Below are 26,605 nucleotides of genomic sequence, written 5' to 3'. Positions count from 1 at the left end.
TCCTGAAATAATGTGCAAAAACATGTATATAAAGGAGCAATATGTAACAGCTGCATGTCCAAATATGAGAACTGCAGTCCAAATAGGTTGAAATCCTATTTGATATACCATCTATGGTAGAAGCGAGTTGTTTCCCCCTGACCTCTCCTTCCCAGACTCAAGGAAGGTCAGGCAGGCTGCAGGAGCGCAAGAGAAGCTCATCACTGATCTGAAAACACACTGTGGAGTTTGAGTTCAGTCTCTGCCTGCCAGACTCCATTAACATATTGCTAAAATTAACCTTCTAAAAGTTTATTAATGACTTCTTATGACTCAAAAACAGACACTTGCACATTTCAGTGAACATTTGTCATTAATTTGACCTCTAAAAGAACATGAAATCAGCCCAGAATAGACATCAGACAACACGGCTGCAGTGTTAGTTTGTTGTTTTGGTAGGTTAGGGTGCGTGAAGAGTCCCATCCTCACACTTACCAACTGAAGCACATCTTCGTCTTTTGGCATAATGGAGAGCTCCAACACACTCTCACTGCAAGACACGAACAAGAGGGGAGGATGAGGGGAGGACAGGATGAATAAAGAGATAAATGTGAAAAACAAACTCTTGCACAAAAAGATAGTGAGTTCAGATTCAATATCCTGACCTCGTGCATGATACAAAGTGTGAGACACAGAGATAGAAAAAGATCTATCAAGAAATTCTGTATTAATCTCACTGATTATCTCAGAAATGTTATCATCGCAAGATAAACCCCTTCAAATGTAGCGTCTACTTTTCAAGGGGTTCCCACTCAAAAGTGCAAAACAGAATAGTAAAAGATAAAGATATATAACACAACAATGACAAAAACAACAGCAAGCAAACAACCAAACAAACAACAAACTAAACAGCAAAAAAACAACAAAATAAAAAAGTTACAACCTTAAACTAGACAGAATCAAGATACAATCAAGAAAACAAGAAAAATAATGGAGTGACTTTTGACTGAAATTACTTTTTGGTGTGTAGTCTTTCTAATTATGTAATTTTATAGTTTTATATTTCAACAGTTTTATGACAAACTGCGATTTTCTTGACTTGCAAACTTTTCTTTTAAATTTACACACACCGTACGTGCAATACATGGCACAATTCACATGGGACAAAAAATGATTTTCTTTCTCCCATTGTGGTTCACTGGAGGGGGAGGGACTTCACCTCTTTATTTGGATGGAAAGACAATAGTTCCTTTCATAAAATTCAAAATCAGCGACCAGAAAAAAACTCACTGGTCTTAAAACATGTATGGTACGTGTCACTTTTTCAAGCACCTAGTTTCCTCTGTAGAAATACAGAATCAGGTTTTAGGACCATGTAAAGCATTCGAATGTGTAGAGTTCACTGCTTTGGGCTAATTTTTTTAAAGCATAAAAAACTAATACTAGAGACTTAATGTATGTCATCTTCGTGGCAAGCTTGCAAAGAAAAAGTAAACAGTTGGTTCACTAAATCAACACCGCTGAAGGCTCACAGCGCTGACAGGTAGGAGGTCTTACCTGTTCTGAATGAGGGCTATCACCTGTGAGTATGTCTTCCCTAGAACGCTCTCTCCGTTCACTTTCACCAGCCGATCCCCTGCAAAAAAACCACACCAGACATATCACATATAACATACAGCCCTGTAAGCTGACCTCTAATGTCTCAAGCAGGTGCAGATGGTAAGTTGAACAGCATTTCCTGCCATCCTTAGCCTGACCAACTAGCCCAAAATTGGCATTTTACTTGCCCAAGGCGAGCGGGCAATCCTTATTGTTGAACCGTGCATGCAAAGTACTTCAGCCTGAGCCAGTTGAAATTTAGTTTTTAAATTTAATAATTTTTATAAAAAGCAAGGCTCATTCTGTATTTGGATCCCCATTAGCTTCCACAAAGTGTAATCTTCATGGGGAAAACACAAAAACAAAACAATAAAAAAAAGAGAATAAAACCACGAGAAAATGTAATAAAAGCCAAATACAAAAATCTGAAAATAAGTGGAGTGTCTCTATACATGAAACAGTAAATAGCAGCAATCTATAATAGAAACGGTGGGAGCATATTCCAGGCAGAAGAACCTCTATAAAGAACAGTTGTCATTAGAGCAACAATGATTACTCGATTATTAATCGACTACTGAATTAATTGCCAACTATTCTGATAATGGATTAATTGTTTGCAGTCATTTCTTAAGGAAAAAAGTTCTAAATCTCTAATTTCAGCTTCCTGAATTTGAATATTTATGGGTTATTTAGCCCTCTTTGACAGTAAAATGATTATCTTTGGCTTGTGAACAAAATAAGACACCTTAGGCTTTGGGAAACGGTGACATTTTCATAATTTTATACATACATACATTTTATACACCAAACAACTAATCAATTACTTGAGAAAATCGTTAGTTGCAGCCATAGTTCTCATCTTACAATTTGTTTGGGGACTCATTGGCTCATTGTCTCCATGTTTCAAAAGCAGTATGTTTCAGTGATCTTCTAAAAGTTAAAACATCGATTAAATAAAAATATCTTTCAAGTTATTAGTAATTTGTCCCCACATTAATGGTAAAGTTGTGTCTGTGCAACCGAACTGAGGCTCCAGGGAAGATGTTAGATAACTACGCCCTCACAGTTTGTATGGCTTCATGTTGACTTCATGCAAGCTGAAACACACACAAATGGCTCAGAGTGTGTGTGTTTTTACATATGTTCATGTGACGCTCTGGATGTGACAGCTTGGGGTTAAACTGGAGTACTGGTTTGGTGTGTCTGAGCTGATCTGCTGGGAGTGGACCGCTGCCCTGCTAGAACAGCAAGACACAACAGGAACCCTTCAATAGCTCTGTCACTTTTAAATGCACTTGAGAATTTGACTTGTCACACTGGTATTTGTGTTATATCACCCAAAGAGTAAATCTTTCATATCGCTGTGCGTGTGCTCATGTCTGCAGCATCATGTGACCGGAGCTCTCCCCAACAGATTTCCAATGCAAATGTTCATGCTCCTGCACCATATGTTCCCTTTACCTGTGCACAAGCCCGCCTGGTGGGCCGGACCTTTTTCTCTCACACTCTTCACAAATATGGTGTCCATCGGCTCCATCCGGCCTTTCTGATACCCTGGGACACAAAAGACAAAGAAATGCAAAGAATAGGGATTGTACATGCTGGAATATAAAACAAAATATACAATGAAAACAAATCAAATAAAGCTTTACGTGTATTTAAAGATGAGACCTTTTTGATAAACACTTTTGAGCACCTGTGTTCATGTCTTTCCTGCTCTGAGGAATTAATAAATACTTAATACTAGCCCTTTACTGTTATTGTTCTCTAATGCGAGTCTCTAAGTGCAGTTGACTACTTTAGCTGCAATGCTGCTTAGTGTCCTGTAGGGGGCGCAGGCAGGCTGCAGAGCAGAGGTTCCAGGAGGGAGTACAGGAGGTCCCAGCTCATTACATCATCAGCTATCCCACTGTACTGTGCAAGGTTTTCATTTGTTGCTGCCTGATGAGAAAGAGAGGCAGAGAGATGGACACTTACCCTTTCCGTTACCGTTCTCCTCATCCTGCAAAAGACAGAAACAGACAGAATTACTTCTCAGATTCAAGACGAGTCATATTTATTTAGAGAAAACAAGTTTAAGAGTGATTGCAGAGACATTTAACAGGTAAATACCTGCAACAGACAAAGTTTAAACAATTTTATTGTCATATTAATAATTAAGGGAACTAATTGGATCACAACTCGATGTTTTGCAGAATAATTTTCTGTCCAGCTCAAAGGTGCTGAGATACTTCACCTCCCAAGACTTCACGAATTTCCTTTTTTCTTTCAGGTTCATCTGGTTCTGTGTCAGTTGAACCAGTTTGCACATTTGTTTGTAATGTTGACGGTTTAGTCGAACTTTTCACCCCAGAGTCAAACAACTTAATTTGCTTCACCTTTGTCTCTAAAACAGACGCCTGTGTGCAAGCAAGCGAACACGCCGTCTGGTTGTCTGGTTTGGTTCTGACTCTAACAGTGATATTTAAACATTAAAAACATATTTATCTTATGATCCTTCTCCACTGGAAGACTGAGGTAGACTCAGTACCTGACAGAGGTAATACATTTATCATCTTTGAAGCCCATCTAATTGTGATGTGAAAATATTATATGATATTTTCACATCTAACGCGGTGAATTAAGGATTTATTTCAACCAAACCAGAGTTTTTAATGAGCGCTTTTAATGAAGTGTGTTTTACGATGGTAAAAGTCTGGTGGGTTTGGCGAGAGCGAAAAATTGTCTGTCTCAGGTTAGACAAAAAGGATCTTACTCTTTAACAAAAAGGTCTACCTAAAGTTGTTAGACACACAATAATCTGAGTCTTTTCAGGGGCAAAAAAAAGCGCTTTCAGCAGAATTTGTAACACTGACACTTTACCCCAGTTGATAACGACATCTCCATAAATTTCAGACTACAGGAGAAGTTATAAGTGTCATTTTAGCCTGCAGGGAGTGTTTACCGGTTTCCTCAAAAGCCTGGTGACTTCCCCGGCATCTCAAGCCAAACCTCCCGAGACAGACGTGTTAGTTTTTATGACTTTCAGGTGAGGCAGTCTGGCAGGTACTCATGACGTCATGTGAAGCAAACACACTCAGAGCTGTCAGCAGTGAGGATGGCGCTGGTGAGATCTGATAGCTGCAGGTTGTCTGATCATGTCCACACACACACACACACACACACACACGCACACACACACATACTAAGCTGAGTGGACAGTTTGGGGTTAGGGGCACGGTGGGCTGACTGCTGCCTGGCTTTATGCTACGCTGAGTGGGCTCATTCCAGGCTCTGCAGACAATGGTGGGGGGTTTAGAGGCAGAGAAAGGAGAGCTGCCGACCCCAGAATAGAGCTCCGAGCTTGGGGACACTCAACAACCGACCAGCCCCAGTCTGAACACATCCAGGACTGAGGAGGAGACAGTGAGAGGTGGGCACAAGACTGGGTATATCTGGGTCAAATACTGTGCACAGTAGGTCAACACCTGTACAGTATGTACAGGATACAGTACAGTACATACAGTACAAGATACAAGATGGTAATTGTGACCATGTATATATGACATTAAATTCAGCCAGGGTAATATAAACTCTAAAATAATTTATTGCACATGAGCTCACGCTAACAGTGAATTATCAAGTGACAGTTCTGCATTGAAGGAATAATTCAGAACACTTGAAGTGGTGTTGTATGAGGTACTTATCCATAGTCAGTGTATTATCTACAATTGCCTACAGCAGGTGGCGGTCGGCATGCCTCCAGTTTGGAGAAGCAGAAAGAAGTACAATCGCTGAAGCTGAGCAATGTGTTGCTGTGGACAGGGTCAGCAGCCAAAGGCCACCTAAACCAAGCTATATCATTTTAAGTGTACGCTGTATTTTCACTGCTTTACTTCGCTGTCAGACGGCCTTTTCTGAGAGGAAACCAGTCTTATATGAGCCAAACGACGCTCTTTCCAAAAAATCAAACTCTGGTGTTTTAGAAGGACAGGTAGGATTCACCAAAGTTACACAATAACACAAACAAACAAACAGATCAAAAGCAGCAGTAAACCAGCAACTACTGTCTTCAGTGAGGTAAAATGGCATTTTCCCGTTATTTAAGTATGACTGATAGGAAGGTATAGCCATTTTTGGTGGAGCTTTTTAAGAGGCTGAAAGACCTTTGTTTACTGACCCTCTGTACCAGTGCCTCTCTCTGCTTCTCCGATCTGGGGACATGCTGACCGCCATCTACTGTAAATAATACACTTCAAATATTCTTAACTATCCCTGTAACTTAAAAAAATATTCTGAAGTAATGATTTTATTTAGAAATTGAATTGCACATGTCACAGTTGGATAGAAATCTTTGCGAAAAGTTAATTAGCAGGGTAATATTTTTGAAAAAGTTACAGAGTATCAATACTTTTGACAACACAAAGGCGCATAAAACATGTGGAAATATCAGAAGATGAGCATCTTTAGGCTTTTTTCAAAGCCAGAGAGGAATTCTACTGGGATCACACAGGAGAAGAGTTTTAGATGATATAACTGATGACTCTTTAAGACTTTCAGGACCTGCAGACACCATGAAATGAGCGCACAATTGGGTCACACACCCGGTAGGCCTCTGATAATTGGACACTATGAGGGTAATTTGGGAGACTTCCACGAAGGCTCTTCAGTTAAGAACGGGTGACTCTGTGTGTCCGATTGTCCCAAAACACCATGTGACCCTCGAGGCAGAGGAGACGAGGACAGAACCGGGGCCAAAGGCCAGCAGTGGGCCCATTGTCCGGGGCCGGCCTGGTACGGCCTGACTGCCAGAGAGTGGTACCAGGATAAGACAACAGATCTCATTCAATCTGCGCTCCTATCTGCAGCTGCTGGATGGTGGGGTGGTAGAATAATAATAGAGGCCTTGTTTCAGCTGGCTCACCCCACCCCAGCCTCCATATCCCTCAATTTCACATCTGGAGCCGTTTGCCCCCACACCTCAAAGAGCTAAATAACCACTCGCTCACATCGAGGCTCATTCCAAAAACACCAGAACAATCTTGAATTCACCAAGGACTGAAAACAAGGCCTGTGAAGTGATACTGAAAAACAATTAGTCTGTCTGGCAGGGTGTGGAGGTGCTCTTTATATCCTTCAAAATGTTAAATTTTCTTGTTCTCGCCAATTAATGTTTTTATGTTACCTCTAAAACCTGTTGTTGTTGTTCAGTCTGTTGTAGAGCAACTATTTTGACAATCAATTAATTGTATTGAGTAATCTTTTTAGAAAAAAAAATTATCTGACTTAAGTGTCTCAAATGTCATTTTGGGAAGCAATAATGAAATTTTCAACAAATCGATTAATCCAGAAAATCATCAACAGATTAATTGATAATGAAAATAATCATTAGTTGCTGCCCTAGTCTGTTGTCTCATGATTTCTCCTTTTGTCTGTGACTTCATTTAGCTCAGCTCGACCTCGCTGACCCTCGACTGCAGTGTGATTGGCTTTACTGCCAAGCTCAAATTGGCTCAGTCCTGGGTTCAGCAAACTTATGGCTTTTGAAAAACCCTTTTAAATGCCACCTAGGATGAAATGGAGAACATGTGTGGTGTAAAAATAAACATGGAAGTGAGTAAAAGGGACCACAGTTATTACAGATTCATACTTTTCATTTCTTTTTATTTCATTTTGAGTTTTTGTTTTCAATTCAGTTTAGTTTCAGTTAGTTTCCCGTCTTAGTTTAGTTTTTATTTGTTTCAGTATTAGTTTTATTTTTTTTATACTATGGGAGTATTTGTCATGGGTATGATTTAAGAAGTTCAGAGTAAATATTATAATACAAACACAACACTTTGTGACACGTACGCATGACTGAGTCAACAGACATCCCAGTCACAATAAACATTATGCACCAATTTGATTTTGAGATTTATGACCTATACTGCAGCCAACCACCAGGGGGCGATCAAGATGTTTTGGCTGCACTTTTGGGAGCTTTCATGTTGTCCATCTTTATAAAATGTCGGTGGTCTCACCTTGAGGTTGGTGTGCAGGGCGGACTCTGGAGGGTAGACGATGAAGTGGCGTAACGTGAAGCCGAAACCCTGGGAGTTCTTATGGAGAACCAGCGTCCGGGGACCCTTCCAGCCCACGCCGATCCCCTCCCTTCCCGGCCGGGTCGCCATCGGCGGCCGAGGGTTGTCACCGGCTGAGGAGAGACCATCCCTCCGCCCCTTAGCCTGTGGACACAGACGGATAGAGATTCAGTGAGATTCAGGACAGTTTATGTGCGTGTGTTCATAATTTGATTAGATTAGAAACCAGAGTGTGCACATGTATTCCCAGCTGTAGATTAATAATCTAATATCCTTTTTTTCCTTAACTCCTGATGAGAATCTACTGTTTTCCCATAATTGGTACCACCACTATTGTTTTATCATCCAGGCCTAAATGAAGATACTCTTTGGTCAGGAGCACAAAAGTTAAAACAAGGTCAATATATAACAGGACAAAGGTCCAATATATTCAAAGCTATTTCATGACACAGTCATCTGACTTAAGGCTTTCTAAAATTTTTGAGCATGTTATGATTCCCTGGAGATGCACAAGGCGACTCTCTACTCTGACTGCAGACGGACAGACCGGTGACATCAACCCTCTGGCTGCTGAATATTACAATAACAGCTTCCTCATAAAGTCCTGAATGCAGCTCGGAGTTGGCTCAGTCCTGCATGCCACCCAGTCTCAGAACAACAGTCCATAAAGTCATCTGGGGGGGTCCACAGTCAGGAAGAACCACGTCTAGACAGGACAGAAGACCGGGGGAATGTAGGGCTTCACCCAGTTCTGCGCACTGACCTTGGTCTTATCACAGGGAGAGAAGGTCCGGGGGGAATCTGGACTCCAAACGGAGAATAAAGGCAGATTTCCACCCGCTCTCTAAATATCTCATTCCTGAGGCCGAGTCAATAAGCCCAGCTAGCTCAGCTGACAGACACACGTGAGAACTATCACCCTCATGCTGCCCCGACGACCCACATCTGTCAGTCAACACAATCACCTGACCAAACAGGCGGGAGCGAGGAGGAGAAGGAGGACTCGAGGAGGAGGAGGACTCGAGGGGGGGGGGTCCTCATGTCAGCTCAGAAGTTGAGTCTGCTGTGGTTTTTAGTTATGTTGTTCTGCATGTTCACAATCAAACGTTTCTCAGCAGAAGTGAACTCACTCATCTCTCTCCGATCATAAATTTGTAAGACGGCTCGACACTATAATCATAAATGTGTCGCCCAAACCATCAATCACTGCACTGTGCTGACAGTTTAGCATGCAGTGTGCTATATGTTGACGTTTCCTAAATAAAATATAGTCATAGATTAACAGCATGCATTAAATGTGCTATCATTATAATAGACTCTACTGTCCCACAATGCAATGCACAATGGAAATAGACAACTGGAACATTTTAGGGTGAGAATCCTCCTGAAACACCTTGAAAAGCTATCAACACAATATCAGTCTGTTTAAGTTGCAGTTTAAGTTGCTTCAAAGATGAGTGGTTCAAAACCAGCTTTAGTTGATTTTCTTTAATTAACCAATTGTTCCACTTTTAACACTGAAAGTTTAGGACTCAGGCAGCCCAACTGCAAACAAACCAGCAGCTGCAAATGTCACACAGAACACAAGGTTCTCACATCACGTTGCACTCATCTCCGCTCCAACACAGTGAGTACCGTCTGTTTTGGTTTAATCTGCCAACAGCTCACATGGAACAGGTTTAATATGAGTCAACACAGTTACTGGATTTCTCCCGTCCTTGAACTGCTACAGTGATGGAGTGGAGGAAAACTTTGCTAAGATCGGTGGATAAATCTGGTAAATTTTAACCAAACCACCAAAAGTCCATCATGATATTGACAGACAGCTACTTTTACAGCGTTGCAGATGCGGTTGCCAATTTCATTCATCCAAAGTAAATCTGAACCCTCCAGGGTAATGATTAAACAAAGCAACCTGAGTGCATGAGATGGGTGTGAACACGCCCTTAAAATTCATACAGTGTTCATTCATACTGTTCATACAGTTTTAATTGAAGCACTTTTCAGGCACTTTCAAGGAACCCAAACCAAAGACTCTCAAAGCTTTTAACATCACATCTAAATTATGACGATAAATGCATAAATGTGAATATATGGGTTTATTTTGCAATAATGATAATGACAGTTATGCTCACTATCCTTTATTCTGCTTTTTACACAGTTCCTACTCTAAAAAAAATCAAAAATCTGAGACAAAATATTAATCAGACTATTGTTCTTCATAACAGTAGTCTTTTATTTAGAGAAAAAACAGACGTTAGAATGCTAGAATTGACCAATCAGGGTTGAGGTCTTAATAAAACTGTGTAATAAAGGTCATGGGCCAATAATATTGGTTGATGGATATGTTGATCGGGTGCTAAACATTAAGCATTTACCAAACTCTCAAGACTTCGTGTCTAGACTGTAAGTTGCAACCGCCTCTAAACACACACACCACATTTCACTTCCTGTCCCCCTTCTACACACAAACACACACTGATACATACCAAACACATATACACAAACACACACACTGACCCAGCAGGCCCGTTAGGAGGCCACACAACAGCAGGAAGTGGCAGGCTGGAAGCAGGAAGTGTGGTAGCGTTGCGGGGCGGGATAACCAGATGCTCCTATAAATAAAAGCCGCTCTGAGATCTCACTGACTCTCCATCATGGAGGCTCTTCCCACCCGTTCACTCCTCTTTCTCCTTCCTTCCATTTTCCTTCACTCGCCTCTCCTCCCTTCCACCTCTTCTTCCTCTCTCACCGCATGCTTTCGTGTAATGGAAATCCAAACATTACCGCACATTTTCTCTCTCTACTTTTACATTCCATCCAAGGAAAAAAAGAGACCAAAAATAAGTTTGGACATTTAGGTTTCTTTTTGGAATGTGTTCTGAGTTTGCAGACATATGTTGAAGAAAACTGGAATGTTCTCTTCTCCTCCAAAGCATCACAAAACCTAGTCTGAAGTATGTTTGAAGATTATATTTTACAGATTGAGATACACTCAAAGTTTGTGTTCAGTTGCATAAAAAACACTTAGGCTAAGGTTGCCCTTGAATCTTGATCTAAGGAAGTTGCATAAAATCACCATAAGGATTTAATTTGGATGTTGTAAAGAAAAACCTTCTCATCTCTGAGAGTTTGTTCTTAGCTACTTAAGTATTCCCTTATGTGTTGCTAAAAAGTCCTTAGTAACCATTTTCTTCAGGAAATTTTAAGGAACCCCTACAAGTTAGGGCTTTGGATTATGTGCTTGAGCTTCCTGTATTCTTTGAAGACAACAACGTTCTCCTCTTCTGTCCAATTTACCTTTCTTTTTGTTTTTGTACAGATACTGCGATTGAATCACAATTAGCGGTAATGATCATTTTTGCATCACAATTTGAATTTGCACTGAAAAAAATATTAAAATCATGAGGATCTGACATTTGCTGGGGTCTGTCCCAAACAAGGATGTTTTCTTATATCTGCAGAACAATATTTGTAGACTGGCATCTCTGCAGCGCTACAGTGCTTCACTATAATGCTGTTTTGTCACATCATCAAAACACTGCAGCTTTGGATATTGTCCTTGGCCATATTGCAATTTTGAAAATATTTTGATAATCATGCAGCCCTGCTTTGTTGTCCATTTTAGAGAAGCTAGCTAACCCTGATGATGATGTGACTGAAGTGGACATGTGTTGTATTATGATAGTAACTAGCATGAAAGCCTTAACACACAAGGCTTTATGCTACACTCCTAAATGATCCCCTTAGCCTAAGGAAATATTTTGATTAAAGGCATAATGTGCAACTTTTCCTAAAAAAATGTATAGACTTTTATAAGCATAATCCCTTTCACTCGTCAGTTAAGACTGACTGGAAATGTGTGGTGGTGTCTGTATCTGCAGACACTCTGCCTGTATTTCCTTATTTTCTCATTATTCTGCTCAGGAGGTTTTGCCAAACCAAAATGTTGGTATTTGACGTCCTGGGAATGAGGCTCAACAATTGACTGTCTTTCTGGCGCATTTACACACAGCTTGGACAAATCCTAGTAATTCTACCTTTAAGGGACAAATGTTAAGTTTGACACTTCAGGTAGTTTACACAGCCGGGCGCTGCTCTTTAGTCTGGCAGTCTAAACAATGTAAAGTAACACCTGCTATTTTCTCAAAAAGGCGAGCATTGAGGCCTATTATGTGGCATGAGAGCAGCATAAAGAAGTGCGTGAGGAAGGAGGAGTGTCAGGGTGTCAAATAAAAATGACAAAGAAAACGAGAAAGCCGAGAGGGATAAAAAAAAGAGGAAATGAAAGAGCAAAAGGCTGAACGGAGGAAGAGACAGAGTGAATTCCTCAGAGGGAGCGGTTTGGCTTTAGACATGTTGAAACACACACTGTAACTGGTGGAGGAGGAGGTGAGGGAGCACAGAGAAAGAGAGAGAGAGAATGAACGGGAGGAGAAGGACGAGGAGGACGAAGAAGAAGAGGAGGAGGAGTATCGGGCCCCATCGAGGGACAGGCTCCAGCACGCCGGTTTCGACCGCATGGCCCCTCCCGGCGCTGGGAATACCAAACCCTGTGATTACCCAAAACACACAGGGTCTGACTGGGTCTCTGAGCCAGCACTGTTTCCCACTCAGCTGCTCTGGACTGTGTGGGACGTGTGTCTCTGTTGCTATTCTGTCCAGCCAACAGTCGACCTCTTTCACCCCTGAAGCCAGAAATAAAACCTCTCTGTCACCTTGATCGCTTTGTCTTCTTCAGCTAAGTTTTCACCCAAAAGCAAAAACTCGATCCAAACTTGCTGACATGCTCTGGCCCCTCCAGGCAGTCGGACACTTAACCAACAAGGCACTTGGAAAATTTTTTCTGTGGTTTTCAGTCTAAACTTGACTTCCTATGCAGGCTGAGGGCACAGACAAGGAAAACCTTGCTAGTGTTAATGCTGAGAACAGAAGACATTTAGTATTTCCTTCTCTCCTACAGGGAATTAGTCCTTTTAGTTTCCCTGAAACCTGGACATGTCCACACCTGTTGACTCCAATTACAATAACAAATAATCTCTGAGTGCACGTCAGATAATACAGAGCCTTGAGGGATCTGATTACAACCTGAAGATGATGTCATTAAAACAGACACAAAAAAGCCGCCCTGGAAACAACTGTTTTTGGATATGTAGAGCAGCTTGTAATGCCACACGACAGCTTTGAGAAGGTGTTAAGTGGGTAAAGTGGTGGCCACACACACACACACACACACACACACGCACACGCACACGCACACGCACACACACACACACACACACACACACACACACAGCAGTAAGCAGCTCTTCCCTGTGGATATTTCCCCTCCTGATTTCAATTAGAGCACATCATTAAGATGCATGACTGAAAAGCCAGACTGTAAATGGTCCAAGGAGACCAGAGGATGTCCTGCTGCAACACTTTCTGTTTCGTAAGAAACACAAAACTACTGCATCCTCAGATTCTAACCTGCAAGTGCCAAAATTTAGAGCTCCATCAGCTTTGGTAAAATCTAAAAAAAAAACTAGAAGGGCACTCGAGTGCAAAACCTTGCTAATGGTATCGGTACTAAAACAACTCTACTAGTATCTGTTGGGATAATGTTGTACTAATGTTGTAATATTGACGGACAGTCAAGGGAAACTATTTGATCGTCAAGCCTCATTTGAAGGCAGTTAAATAACCAGAGAAGTAGGCCGATGCAGGAAAATTCACATTTTTTCATGTTGCTTTTTGTGCAACTTCATAGTGCAACACAAGCTCGGCTGGTTTTGTTGTTACAGAAAGCCCTCTCTGCTGTGTGATCCACCACAGTGTGTGTCTGTTGCTGCTGTTATGTAAATGTACTGACAGACCTGTGTCACACTAACTGTTGTACTTATATTTATATAGGCTATGTTTAGTTTTCTGCTATATAAATGTTGTTGGGATGCCCAATCCTAGCCTCTGAGAATTGCAAAATTAATTTACATTTGCAAATTAATTTACATTAGAGAAATCTACTCTTCAAAATAACCGTCATTCCTATTTGGAGCCAATAAACACAAAATACATTGCCAATAGAGTAAAAAGAGATAGAATCATGTTTCGCCTGCAGTATAACAGAGCATGAGGGGGAGATATAATACTGTCAGTGTAAAAAACAAACATTTTAATTTTCACCCCTAACAGCCACAGAATAATATGTGAAAAAAGCATTTTTGCAATTGTACCGGTTCTCCTATGAAACCTGAAACAACAATATTAAGTTTGAGCGACTACATGGCACTTATAGACTACCCCAAAGGATTAGTGGTACCTGTGAATTGGATCGGTATATATATATATATATATATATATATATATATATATATATATATATATAGGGTATGTTTTTTCACTGTTGAACTTAACTACCATCGACTGGATTTTAAGATGTATGGTGTCAATTCCACCAAGGCCAAAACCTCTCGCAATGTTAACAAAAGCAAAAAATAATTTGTGTATCAGCCTTGTCATTTCAAACCACTCCAAAATTCTTGGTCCATGCTACACCCTCCCACCAAATTTCATGAAAATCGGGCCAATTGTCTTTCCGTAATCCTACTGACAAACAGACAAACAAACAAACAATCCGAACCGATTACATATCCTCCTTGGTGGAGGAGACAAGTGATAATCTTTCATAAAATCTGGTAAAATCTGTTTGTAAGAGGCTTTTCTAGGACATGATGATATTGTCATAATCGTCAGTAATGGTGTATGTGTTGGCTATGACACACACACACACACACACACAAACACACACACACACACACTCATCTCCTCACTCCATCCAGAGGTAAAGCAGCACGGAGGAATGCAGCGGCTGTCGGGGAGCCCGGCTCCTGCTAACACCCCAGCAGGGCAGAACAATAATGCTCTTTTAAACAGCTGAGAGCTGCAACCTGTTTGAAAAGTGGGAGCTTTACGGACGTTACAAATGCTGACGAGCCTTTAATCCTGACGGCTGTCTGCGCCCGCCGCGGCCCTGCACCGGCCTGCCAAGAGGGAACAGGAGAGGGGACGGCGAAAAGTCCGACCCGTCCTGATCGCTCCTGCTGGACTCACCGGCCACACGGATGGAGCGCCGCACCAGCTCTGCAGGTCTAAATGCATCCTACGTCTGGTGATGAAGATGCATGATGAGTGTGCGAATATCCCGCTGTGTTCTTTAAACTCCAACCAGAGAACAAAACCTGCCCAACCAGCGAGGATCCAAAATAAAGAGCAGCACACGCAGCTCAGGTTCAAATACTGTACATCCCTGTGTCATTTACATAACAAGATGTTTTATGAGCTCTGCATGTGTGTGTCAATACAAATATACGTAGTGTGTGTGTTCAAAAACCAGTTCAACTTCATTGTCAGTTTAACTAGGCCGACGGGTGATGATGCAATGTCAGTTAAACAGGGTTTTCTACTTGAACAGCAAAACATATTGTACTTTCCTTTTGTCTAACTGAAACCTGCCTCGGTCACCGTGCACAGCTGTAAGTCACCCTGAGTATTTATGTCAACAGCTGTATGTTTCTGTGTTATGCTGCAAGTTTTTTTTAATGTTTTGTGTTTTTTTACACTCACCGCATCACAAAGTGCCTACAGGGACAAATAATACATTGCAATAAATTGAATCTCTGCAGGTGGTGCCTGCCTGTGGAGTTTTCTTTATAAACATGATGGTCATTTTAGATTCTAGGAGGAAGAGGAGGAGGCGCTGCAGTTTTAGAATAACTTTTACAGGATGACTTGGTAGCTCAGTGGGCAGAGGCACATGTAGTTAGTCCATGATGACGAGAGTTTAAATGTGGCCTGGGACTTTTCAGCCCTACTGCTCTTACTGTCTGAAAGAGGGGAAAGTACACACAGAAAGAGTTCATTAAATTATGATTTACATGTATTTAAGGTGTACGACGTTTGTCAGATAATACTGAAAAAAACTATCCTGACTATGGTCCTATGGTTAATGTTTTGCTTTTGCATGTTTTTCTATATAATGTGAATTCTTATCAAAACTGACTTGATGATGGATTTTAATTGTCTTGAGATTAAAACGAGAGGACATTTGCCTGGTTGTTAGAGCTGCTGTTGGTAAATAAATTAAAAATTAAGATCACACCAAACTAGAGGAGAGCGCAGACTTCCAGCGACACTAAATGCTGCAATCCTGTTGACTAACAGATGACAAACAAATGGCACAGCAAGCATAATGTCTTAGGTAATAAAAAGACTCAGGAAATAAAAAAGCATCAATAACACAGAGCAACTTGGCTTTATCACTACAAGATGGTGACAACTAAGGGCAACTGTGTCTCCTCTTCATTACCAGTCAAACTCTTTCTGTACAGGAATCATACAGCGTTAAGTTCAAGTACTTTCGAGGAATCTAAACCGAAAATTTCCAGACTTTTATCATCACATCTAAATCGTGAAGTGTTACAGAAAAAAACAGACAAACATCCTCTTATCATTTCAGCACCCATGTCAGTCAGTGTAACTCGGGTGTGTAGATCTGATGCGAGACAGAAATACAAAACACAAACAAATATGACGACGGGATTGCTGCATCTCAAATATTCACACAAACCCTGCCTGTATCTGACACCTCTCTCCTTTAAAACAACTGTGTACAGTGTGTGTTTGTCCCAGCTGTGTCCCTACAGTCTCTCTGTGTGTCTCCTCCCCCGACACTCACATTCCTGATTCTGGCATTTCTTAACTGTGTCACCGAGTCAGGAGGAGGGGGGTTGGTAACAACCTGGAAAACGAGGGGAAAAGGGGGGATGTAATATTCCACATAAATGCCCACACTGAAATTAGACCATGAGCGGAAGTGATGCCCTGAATTCTCGGGGCATTGTTGGGGGGGTTGGGGACGCTCAATCGCACAGCGACTTCCACAACACCTCGCTGAAAGTGGCACTTAGCAGCCCCCCTTCATCTGTCTTTTAGCCACTAATTAGAAACCGCTCCAAGGAATGAGAGGGTCACTATGCCACACAACAGATTCACATGAATGAAAACACGTCAGTGCTAGAAAATTAAGATCGAAATGGCGCGGAGGTCTTTTTTTTTTAGGGTAATGCATACCTTCAATGCATAATTCATAGTATATATTATTGTAAGTGTGTTAAACATAATGTAAGCTACACGAGGAAATAGATATGAAGATGAATAATTCAGTGTTTGAATTTAAAAATATATGACTGATTTCCTCTTGTACTGGTGGCACCACAGATTACTTAGACATTGTTTGCACACGTTTGTTTACCATTACATCACTGAATGAAATCCAGAGATGCTAATCAGACACAAATCTCTCCCATCACACAGAAAACCTGCCAGACCTCAAATAATCTGAATAAAAAAGCCACGTGTGAGGCCACTGAGGACAGAACTGAGAAGCCCAGGGGTAAGTGACGACTGGTGGAAATGTTTAAAGAGACAATATTCCTCATTTTGAGCACATACAGTAATAATCTAACTGTGCATCTTAATATGTCGACACAAACCAATACCAAGAAAGTCTAAAAAAAGCAGCGAGAGCCCCAGATAAAACGCCTGAAGGCAACACGTCTACCTGCCCAGAGACACTCAGATCTGTCAGCAGCTGAGTGGTTAACTGACTTCAAACAATGGGCTGACAGTTTACAAGGATACTCTGTTGACATGTGTGACTGAAACAATCCCACACAGCGGTTTCTGGGGAGGATTTTGCTGATATCACTGTGTGTGTGTAATCTTATTTCTGGAGAGCCACAGAAATCCCCATGGGCACCAAACTACACATTTGCACCATCATCTCAGTATGTAAAATACAAACAAAGCTGCTTTGATGCTTTTTTTCCTGTCTTATATAACATGAAACACTTTTAAACTGTTTTTTAACTCATAAAATAAATAATTAGAACTTTCATTGGGGATTTGTCCTTCTTTTCTGACATTTTATGGGCTAAATTAATCATTAAAAGGTCCAGTATGTAAGATTTAGGTGACTCTATTGGCAGAATATGGCAGAAGCTGAATATTCATAGTGTAAAATCACCTGAAAATAAGAAAGTTTATGTTTTCATTATCTTTGAATAAGCCATTTCTATCTAAAGAAGGGACGGGCACGTAACATCACTATGTTTCTATGCTAGTCCAGAACTTGCAAACCGAACGCTGGCTCTAGATTAATCTTTTCTCGTTTTTCACCGGTGTTGTGACCACCATAGGTTTTCCTACATGCTTGGAAGGGGAGGGTGATGCCAGATGTTTGCAATCTGCAAGCTCACCACTAGATGTCAGTAAATCCTAAACATTGGTCGTTTCACTGCTAAAATAAATAATTAGAACTTTCACTGAGTATTTGTCCTTATTTTTGACATTTTACAGGCTAAACAATTAATCAGTTAATCTAAAAACTAACCAATCATTCACTACTTTGTCCTTATCTGATTATTTTTGTAGTTTCCAACTAAAACATCCCCTTTGTAATCAATAAGAATGAATCAACCAGTCATTTCTAATGCTTTAAATCAATGACTCTGTCCACTACGGGGAGACGGGTGTCCTCTCCTTACCCTGGCCTGATGAGAGCCCTGGCTGTGCCCAATGGGCATGGCGGGCGGCGTGGGTGGCGACACTGAACCCGTGGCACCGCGGAGCACCGCCAGCCAGATGCAACGAGGTTCGGGGGAGCTGCAGTCCACCCCCACCGGGTTCTGGAAGCTCCAGTCAGACCCGGCCGGTGCAGGGCACGGGAGCATAGCAGCGGGCATCGGGGCGTGGAGTTTGCTCAGATCCGCATCCCTCACCGCCCACATGGGCCGCTCACACACTCACACACGAGGTCGTGGACGAGGTCCAGATGCAGAAATACAGAAGATATAATCGAGCGGAGAGAAGATGGGTGTTATTTTTTCTTTTAGTGGTGCTCCTCTGGGATCCTCCAGTCCGTCAAGAGTCTGAACCTCCCGTCTCCTGGCTCCAATCCATCGCCTTCAGAAAGTTTAATCCCACAAGTTCCACATCACAGCCTATCACTCCTGACCTCCGGGAATTGGCCCTCCGAGACTCCCTCACACACATTCACGCACTCTCGGAGGGGTCCAGGCCAGAGGAGGCAGAAGGCGGACTCCTGGGCAGCAGATGGAGGAGTGTGTGTGGTGCAGGGATCAGAGGTAGGTCTGGTTTCACTACAGACACACACACAGAACAACTGACAGCGTCCCTCCCGCTGGTGTCCGGTGATGTTCTGCATACAAAGCCACTCTGTCCACCCCCAAAACACACACTGCTGTCCCAGAGGGCTGGATCCTCTGTCTCTCCTCCCTCCCACTGCCCTCTCTCCCTCTCTCTCCTCTCTGTCTGTCCTTTCTTTTTTCTTCCCTCTTTATCTTGACTGCCAAACAAATCCCCTCATCTCACTCTCATCTCTCAGTCTCAAACTCTCTCTATCTCAACGAGCATCTCTCTGGCCCTCCTTCTCTCTTTTGCTTTCTTTTCCCTCCTTGCTTTTGTTACTCAATCCATATCCAAACAATCACTCCCTCCACACGAACCGGTCCGACAATCATCAGCAAACAAACAACTGTGCTGCTGTACAGTTAACTCTGCAGTTTAATCCAAAAACACTGGACATCACTGAGGCCTGACGTTGGAGGCGACGAGGGAGTCCTGCACCAGATGGAGATATCTCCTGATAGGCTAAATCCACTGTAGATCTCTCCTGTGCTGCATACAGAGGAAGCCTGGTGGCCGCACGTGTGCTGCATGTGTGTGTGAGAGCGACACAAACACAGCGACAAAGCTGTGATCCCGGCGCTAAACTCCACAAAAGCCAACAGCCCTGCCTGCGCCGCCTCCCCTCCACCCACAGGGGAGACAAACAAAAAAAAGAGAGACAGAGAGAGAAAGAGGCCAATTTCCAGCACAAAGAGAAAAGAAAACATTTGCCTTGCTGCTGTGTTCACTGTTTCACTCCCTTTCTTTTTTCGCTTGAGGGGGAAAAATATAGAGAAGGGAAGATGATAATGAGAGGAGAAAATGGAAAAAGCTGAAGGATGAAGAGGAGAGCGCTCTCAAAATAAAACGGCTGCTCCTGGATGTCAACGTGACCTCTTTATCAAACCTTTACTCCCTCTCACACACACACACACACTTCTTTTCACCAGATCCACCCATACAGCACAGTGACACTCATACACCATGTCACTAAATCAGTCAGAAAGGCCGGCGCTGCAGAGTTCTCACCAAACAGCCAGGCTTCCAGGATTCAAGCGAGAGCGGAACACAGGTGACCATGTTGTTGCAGACGACTGACTTTCCCCTCCAACGCTCGAGTTAGCATGCTGCACATCCGTTACCAATGAGGTTAGACAGGTTTCACCTGCCGCACAGTGGGGCAAGTATCAACTTGATCAGCCGTCATAGACACAGAGACTGTACCCTCTGGATATGCTGCGCTTTGCCTTTGAGAAAACACACTGCAGGCTGGAATAGTTTGGACAGAATAAGGAGGCGATACATGAAAAGAAAGGTAATCTAAGGGCTCAAGAATATCAGGCATCACAATGCAAATATCCACCGTTATAAAGAGTGACCATTTATAAGATGATCTAAGGATCTAATCTTATGAGTAGCCTTGATTTGTCCTTCTTCTTTCCTTTCCTTCTGTTTATATAGGAATAGAAACACACAATGCAAAAGTTGTTTGTAGATGAGATTTTATAGAAAAATGTTTTGTGCCCTGCCAACATATACAGTTGTAGAAGACACGGAATAAACAAAAAATATTAAGAAAAGATGCAAGTAGTTTATTCAAATTTGTTAGTGTTTTGTAATTTATGACAGTAGATGAAATAGTCCATGGGTTTTGGATTGTTGGTTGGACAAAAGACGCAATTTGAAGACGTCACTTTAAGGTCTGATGAGCATTTTTCAAAATTATTGACATCTTACTAAATGATTAATAGTGAAAATAATGCACAGATTAATCAATAATGAAAACAATGGTTAGTTGACCAGCCACACTCTAAGGTGGGGTGAAAACCCGGTCGTGACAGTGAGGGGAGAGACTGCATAACTGTTTAAAAATATAGGAATAACAGCACACATTTTCAGACAGTCTCTCCTGGAAGGTACGACAGTGACAGAAACAGCTGTGTAGAAATAAGAACGAGAGCTGAGAGAAAAGTTCAAACCCTGTTCTCACCTCTGCATGGCTACTTTGTGACGGTCGCGGTGCAAAGTGAGTGTTACTGTCACATTGTCTCTAAAAAGTTACAGCAGTTCTTATGCAGAACACTGGGCCCTCAAGTAGGGGTGGGTGGTAAACCGGTTTTGTCACCGTCGCTGGTGGCACATTTCGTGATACTGTCATCATTATCGTAATAAATATTTTAACATATTAAATCTGATGTGCAATAAACCCGATATAAATTTACTCCCAGCCCTAGCCTGGAGTCAAAAACCTGCATCCTACACTTCCCATAATGCAGCTCAATATTCTATTTCTTTGAGGACCTCCCTGCCTGGTAAACGCCCATGTCATTAAAACTCCATGCCCCCAGTTTTCCAACACAGACTTTCCACTCAAAACCAACTCAAAACAACCTTAATGACATTACTCGAGGTTATAAAACACGACTTTAAAGACGTTATCGCTTGCCGACGTGACTGAGCAAAACACCAACAGGAAAAAACAAAAACGTCTGGTGTGAAGTGTGAAGTACTTTTTTTTTGTGTGTGTGTGATAAACAAAAGAATACTGATTTAGTAATGTCGGTTACATAACAATATCACATCAGGTTTGCTAACATCAGCTAGCAATTTAAAGCTACTGGTCATACCAGACCAAGTAAGGCTGTAGCAGGAAAACCCCTGAGTATACTGAATTGAGCAATGCTGCATTTTACTGCTTATAAATTCCTCTTTTCATCTGCAAGAGGAACATTGTGTTATTTCTCTTTTTAAAACTCACATAGTGTCACTTTAAGGAACATTTTCTGCAAAAATAACAAACTAGGTTTCGGTGGATCTACACTCCACTTAATTCCTGGTTTAAATAGTTTATACAGTCGGCACACACTTTCACTAACACACACAAACACACAGACACACACACACACACACACACACACACACACACACACACACACAGCATTTATGTGTGAACACAAAGGCTGCTTCTCCCGTGCACGCACGCACACACACATGCAAACACACGCCACATGTCCCACTGAGTCACAGCAGAGTATAAATACACTAGGCTATATAATTAGGGTTCCTTGTAAAGTCAGAAGGCTGTGGCTGTGGGGGGTTTCTCTTCTTCTCTTTCTGCGGTTCAGACCAGGGCTCTGGATTCGACGCACCGCCAGGCGGAACCGCCCTGCGAGAGCAGGAGAGTGGATCACCGGCGGACGGCAGGAGGAGGTCCGACTCTTCTCCAGGAGAAAGAGATGTGAGAAAAGACCACACCCACATAAGCATTCAGAACATCGTATATCTCTGGTAGAAGCCAGATTTTAAGGAGCAATATGCAGCGACTGACTGTCCAAAAATGAGCACAGCAGTCTACATAGCAAGTTGGAGCCATAGACTGTATATTAAATAGGTTGAAATGCTATTTAATATAAGATCTATAGTTAAAGCGAGTTGTTTCTCCCGGCCCCCTCCTCCCTAGAATTGAGGAGGCTCAGGCAGGCTGCACGAACACTGCAAAAGCTCAAGACAAGCGCATCATTGTAATTTGAGAATAATAGGCGACAAAATGTCCTCCACTGTAATTTGATCAGCTGTTTATAACTGTCAGTTCTCCATCAATGTAAAGCTAAGCCCGTTATCCCAAAAACAAAATCCCACTGTTCCAACATGACATGAGTTCAGTTTGAGTTCAGTGACGGCCCACCAGACTCCACTGACATATTGCTCAATTTAACCATTACAAACTCCTACTACTCCTTCTATAAGATTATTAATAATTTCCTATGACTCATAAACAGACACTTACTCATTCAGCAAGCATTCGGCATTAATTTGAACTGACACAGGCAAACGATGATTATGAATGAATGTTTCTTTAATCTCTGATGAAATATCATTTTTACAGAAAATACATTTCCAATTTCTTCTTTGAGATCTGAAAATACACGAGCACTCCATTTCACAGTGGCACCGCTGAGTGGGGATTTCATATCACAGTTTTCAACATAACAGTTAGTTTTGGCGAGGAGGGAGCAGCACCTAATTTGGAAACAAAAGGTCTCTGTCTGTGCAGCTCCCTCTGTTTCTTTCTCCTTTTCTCCATCTCATGAACCATGGAGGCATTTACAAAAAAAGAGGAGGACGAGTGTGAAGAGGATTGGAAAAAAACAAGAGAAATGGACACAAAGGCGTTGAGTTACAGTTTACATGGAGGACACACATGAGGAGTTGTGACAATAGCACCCCTCCCACCAGTGACCCACACTGTCTACTGTTTGGCTGAAGCATGCCCGAGCAGGCAGAGAGCCACACATCCATCATATCTGTATGTGGGCCTAATGTACAACACTGGAGCATACCTCTCTTATCTGACTTGTAACTGTTTGATTGCTGAGCAAACACGCCGCACGCCGGAGATGACACAGACTTCATGTGGTTTTTCATCATAACCTGGATGCACAAAGCTCCTGAAGTCAGGAAATCAAAGGCCGACACGCGCTACTAATCTCAGAGGAGCGATGCCTCGTTGCCTCCTGCTCCGGCCCCCTCCGCTTTCTGATAACAAACACATCAGTGTGGAAGTGAAAAGGAGGAGGAGGAGGGAGGTAATGCAGGATGGAGCTGAGCACGGTTGTTGGTGTAACAGACAGATTAGTTTGGTGATATGTTTTAATCCCCCAAACACTCATAACATGACCGTGGGCCAAAAGATTAACACACAGAGGCCCCCCTCCTCATTTTTTTCCACTGCGGCTGCCTCCCAAGACAAAACAAAGTTTTTCTCCTCTCTGCTGCGCCTGCACATTAAAACACAGAGGTGTGAGAGGGAGGAATAAACTGAGGTTTGATGGGAAATACACAGGAAAGAGAAGATTGGAGAGTTTCAGACTGCTGAGTGAGCCTTTAGTTGGCGTGTCGCAAACAAACCAAGCTGCAGACACAACCATGGGGTGTTTTCTCTAAACACAGGCTGTGGCAATTCAGGAAAAGTACAGAAAGGGTCAGTGAAGGACAGGCTGAGGTTGATGCTCACCATGAAACTCCTAAAAACTGACACAGCAGTGCCAAGAAAGAGATGAAGGACTCCAGAGTAATACCAGAATCTGAGGGTTTAAAAGCCATAGAGGAGCCAAGAGACGCTGCCTTTGCTCAGAGTGTAAATCCTGTCCCCTACTGGTGAGAGAAACACTGCACTGACTCAACATGTGGCAGGAGAGGTTTCATGTGCTGAAGCAGCGCCCACATGAATTTATCTGTCATCGCTCTGATGCTATAAATAAAAAGAGTGATGCAAACTGAACCACACAAATATGCATGATGTTCAGCAGTGGTTTTCAACCTCCCAAAGGGTTCACAAGGTTAATCTGAGAGGTCACAAGATGAGTAAGAGGACAAAAGACAATCATACTGTTTCTACACAAAGTTCTATCTATCTGAAAACTGTATTTTTTCTTGTGGACAGTTTTAGCTTTTCACGCCTGTAGAAATACTAAAATTAAACAATCTGTGAAGGGAAAACACGTGTTGAACTGCTCACGACTTATAGGATTCACAGATCATGTACACCACTTGCCTTGTCTTAAATTCGAATTGCATTTGAAGGCAGCGTTATTGCTGTATAAGGCTGTATTATTTCTCATAAACACTGTATCATGATATCATTACATGGAAAGATTTGTGGTTCAATTTGTGTTGTGTTTAAACCCCCGACTGTTAGACAGCAGTGTTGTTATTTATCTTGACTGTTCTGATTTGACTGACTTTTTAAACTTTTTTTTTAGACTTTTTTCAGTTTTCCTAAAATTCGATTAAAAAAAGCAACACATTGTTTACAGTATCGCTATACTTCACAGTATATTGAATTGTAACCCATGTATCCTGATATGACACAAGAATACCAGAGTTTTCTTTATGAACAATCTGCACACAGTACTGGTACAGAAAAAAGTTGCTGTCAATTTGCAGGCAGGATAACGTATTAACTGTCTTCAAAAAAAAAAAAAAAAAAAAAAGAACTACCCCTTTACACAGACACGCACCAAAAAAGGTTATGAGCAGGGCTGTGACTCATTTGAGTTCTGGTACATGTTGTAGCCTTAGTTTACTGAATATAAAAACTGTTCAATGCAACAGTATAAAGGACTCTGTCAGCAAAAAATATGGTCTAAAATTAAAAAAAAGTTTCCTGGTTTAAAATCAGGAATTATCTGATCAAAGAATAAGTGAACAAACCTAAAAAACACCAGATATTATAATGACATTATTCAATACTCAATTCTACAAACACATGTTGTTCAGTCTTTAAAAAGTAAAGATACCCACTGATGCACAGCGATGGAACCGATCTCTCCGTCTAGACGGACATTATCAGTAATCTGTCAAAGTGGATTCTGGACCAAAAAAAAAGTGAAAAAAGGCTGCAGCTGTTTTAAGCAGGTTAATTTTAACTTTAATCTCCAGTAAATCCCCGTGCCACAGAACCTATAGGCCTGCTTGGCTGCAATCAGAGTGTAGTTACAAACCAGCAGCCACTAGAGGGCAGCTACAACACAGAGTCTGACAGCAGATAGGAGGGGAAGAGCCCAGTGGGCACTGGGACACAGGGGACAGAGCAAAGGGTGGGGACTCAACATGCAGCAACATACAACTGCACTGGTTTTGCTTCAGTGGCTGGCACAGGGATGTGTGCGTGCAGGGTGATTAAGTGCAATAAGTCGACCTGTGAGCAGTTATATGTGCTCTTATGTCAGTTACTAATGGATAACATGAGAGTCAGGGGGACTGGAGATCAGGGAGGTCACACCTGTTGTGGGCTTTAAGGTGGAAACGGTCTCGGGAAGTCCGCGGGCGAGAGCAGGTGGACTCAAAAGACGAAATGTACAAAGGTCAGATATCCCATCGACCCACAGCTGAGGGGAGTTGGGTGGTCTGCCCCCTCCCTCCCTGATACAACAACAACAACAATGCACAGATTACTCCTGCAGACCAGAGGATTAAAGCAGTTAAAGCAGCCCACCTGACCATGTGGTCTTCCTCAGGAGGACCATTATGCATGCATTTTTTACATGTGCAACTACGTAAGGTCAGGCCATGTGAGTCTCGTCAGCGTGGAACCACTGGAACAACTTTTAATTCACCTTTACGTCACTTGTTGATACACATGACAGGCCATTAATCAGTGAAATTTATACCGCTGCTGAAACAATGACAATAAAATAAGTTGATTTGTTTAAGCTCTAAATTATTCAGTTTGATAAATGTGATAATCTGCTGCTCTAATCTCTAACAATCATATAAAAGAGACCAAAGTAGCAAATCCTCACTCTGGAGGCGCCATTTTTAATGATAAATGACTTAAACAATCAACTGATTTCCAGAATTGTTGCTCAGTAACTTTCTCCTCAGTCTGATCTGTTTCAGCTCTAAAAAAAAAGATATATTGATGATGAAAATAATCAGCCATATTTTATGCGTCACTACATAAACAGTATATGTTGGCTCAAGCAAACTGCAGACCCAGCCAAAAGACAAAAAAAAAAAGTTTGGGATTTATTATAACACAAAATCCTGATTGGCTGACTCAGGAGAGTGGATGTGTGGATCATGCTACATCTGCCACAAGCGAACGTGGGATACATGAGTCAGCCAGCCAGCCAGCCAAGCATCTACATAGGCAAAAAAAAAAAAAGTCAGATAGAGTAGAGAGAGTGGGAAGGAGAACACAATGGGGGGGGGGGGGGTTAACAGATGTTGGAAAG

General features: G+C 42.0%; 1 protein-coding gene across 3 annotated transcripts in view; it reads right to left on the bottom strand.

Annotated features, from left to right (window-relative positions):
* The window catches only part of arhgap23a (Rho GTPase activating protein 23a), a 74,651-nt gene that overhangs the window by 30,200 nt on the left and 17,846 nt on the right, over positions 1–26,605 (bottom strand). The window contains exons 1-6 of one of the 3 annotated variants that reach the window (XM_084745193.1): positions 18,224–19,290; positions 7,578–7,781; positions 3,556–3,580; positions 3,040–3,132; positions 1,537–1,615; positions 476–529 (exon numbers count right to left, since the gene is read on the bottom strand). In XM_084745193.1, coding sequence (XP_084601319.1) covers positions 476–529; positions 1,537–1,615; positions 3,040–3,132; positions 3,556–3,580; positions 7,578–7,781; positions 18,224–18,466 — 698 coding nt within the window. In that variant the 5' untranslated portion in view covers positions 18,467–19,290. Of the gene's footprint in view, positions 1–474; positions 530–1,536; positions 1,616–3,039; positions 3,133–3,555; positions 3,581–7,577; positions 7,782–18,223; positions 19,291–26,605 lie in introns of those variants that run through there. The other 2 variants (XM_084745194.1, XM_084745195.1) reach the window with 2 other exon arrangements.

Source organism: Lutjanus erythropterus, chromosome 19, assembly GCF_056507025.1.
Source record: "Lutjanus erythropterus isolate fLutEry1 chromosome 19, fLutEry1.hap2, whole genome shotgun sequence".
Lineage (NCBI taxonomy): Eukaryota > Metazoa > Chordata > Actinopteri > Lutjaniformes > Lutjanidae > Lutjanus > Lutjanus erythropterus.
The sequence above is the reverse complement of the archived record's forward strand: the minus strand, read 5'-3'. Positions and strand labels throughout refer to the sequence as shown.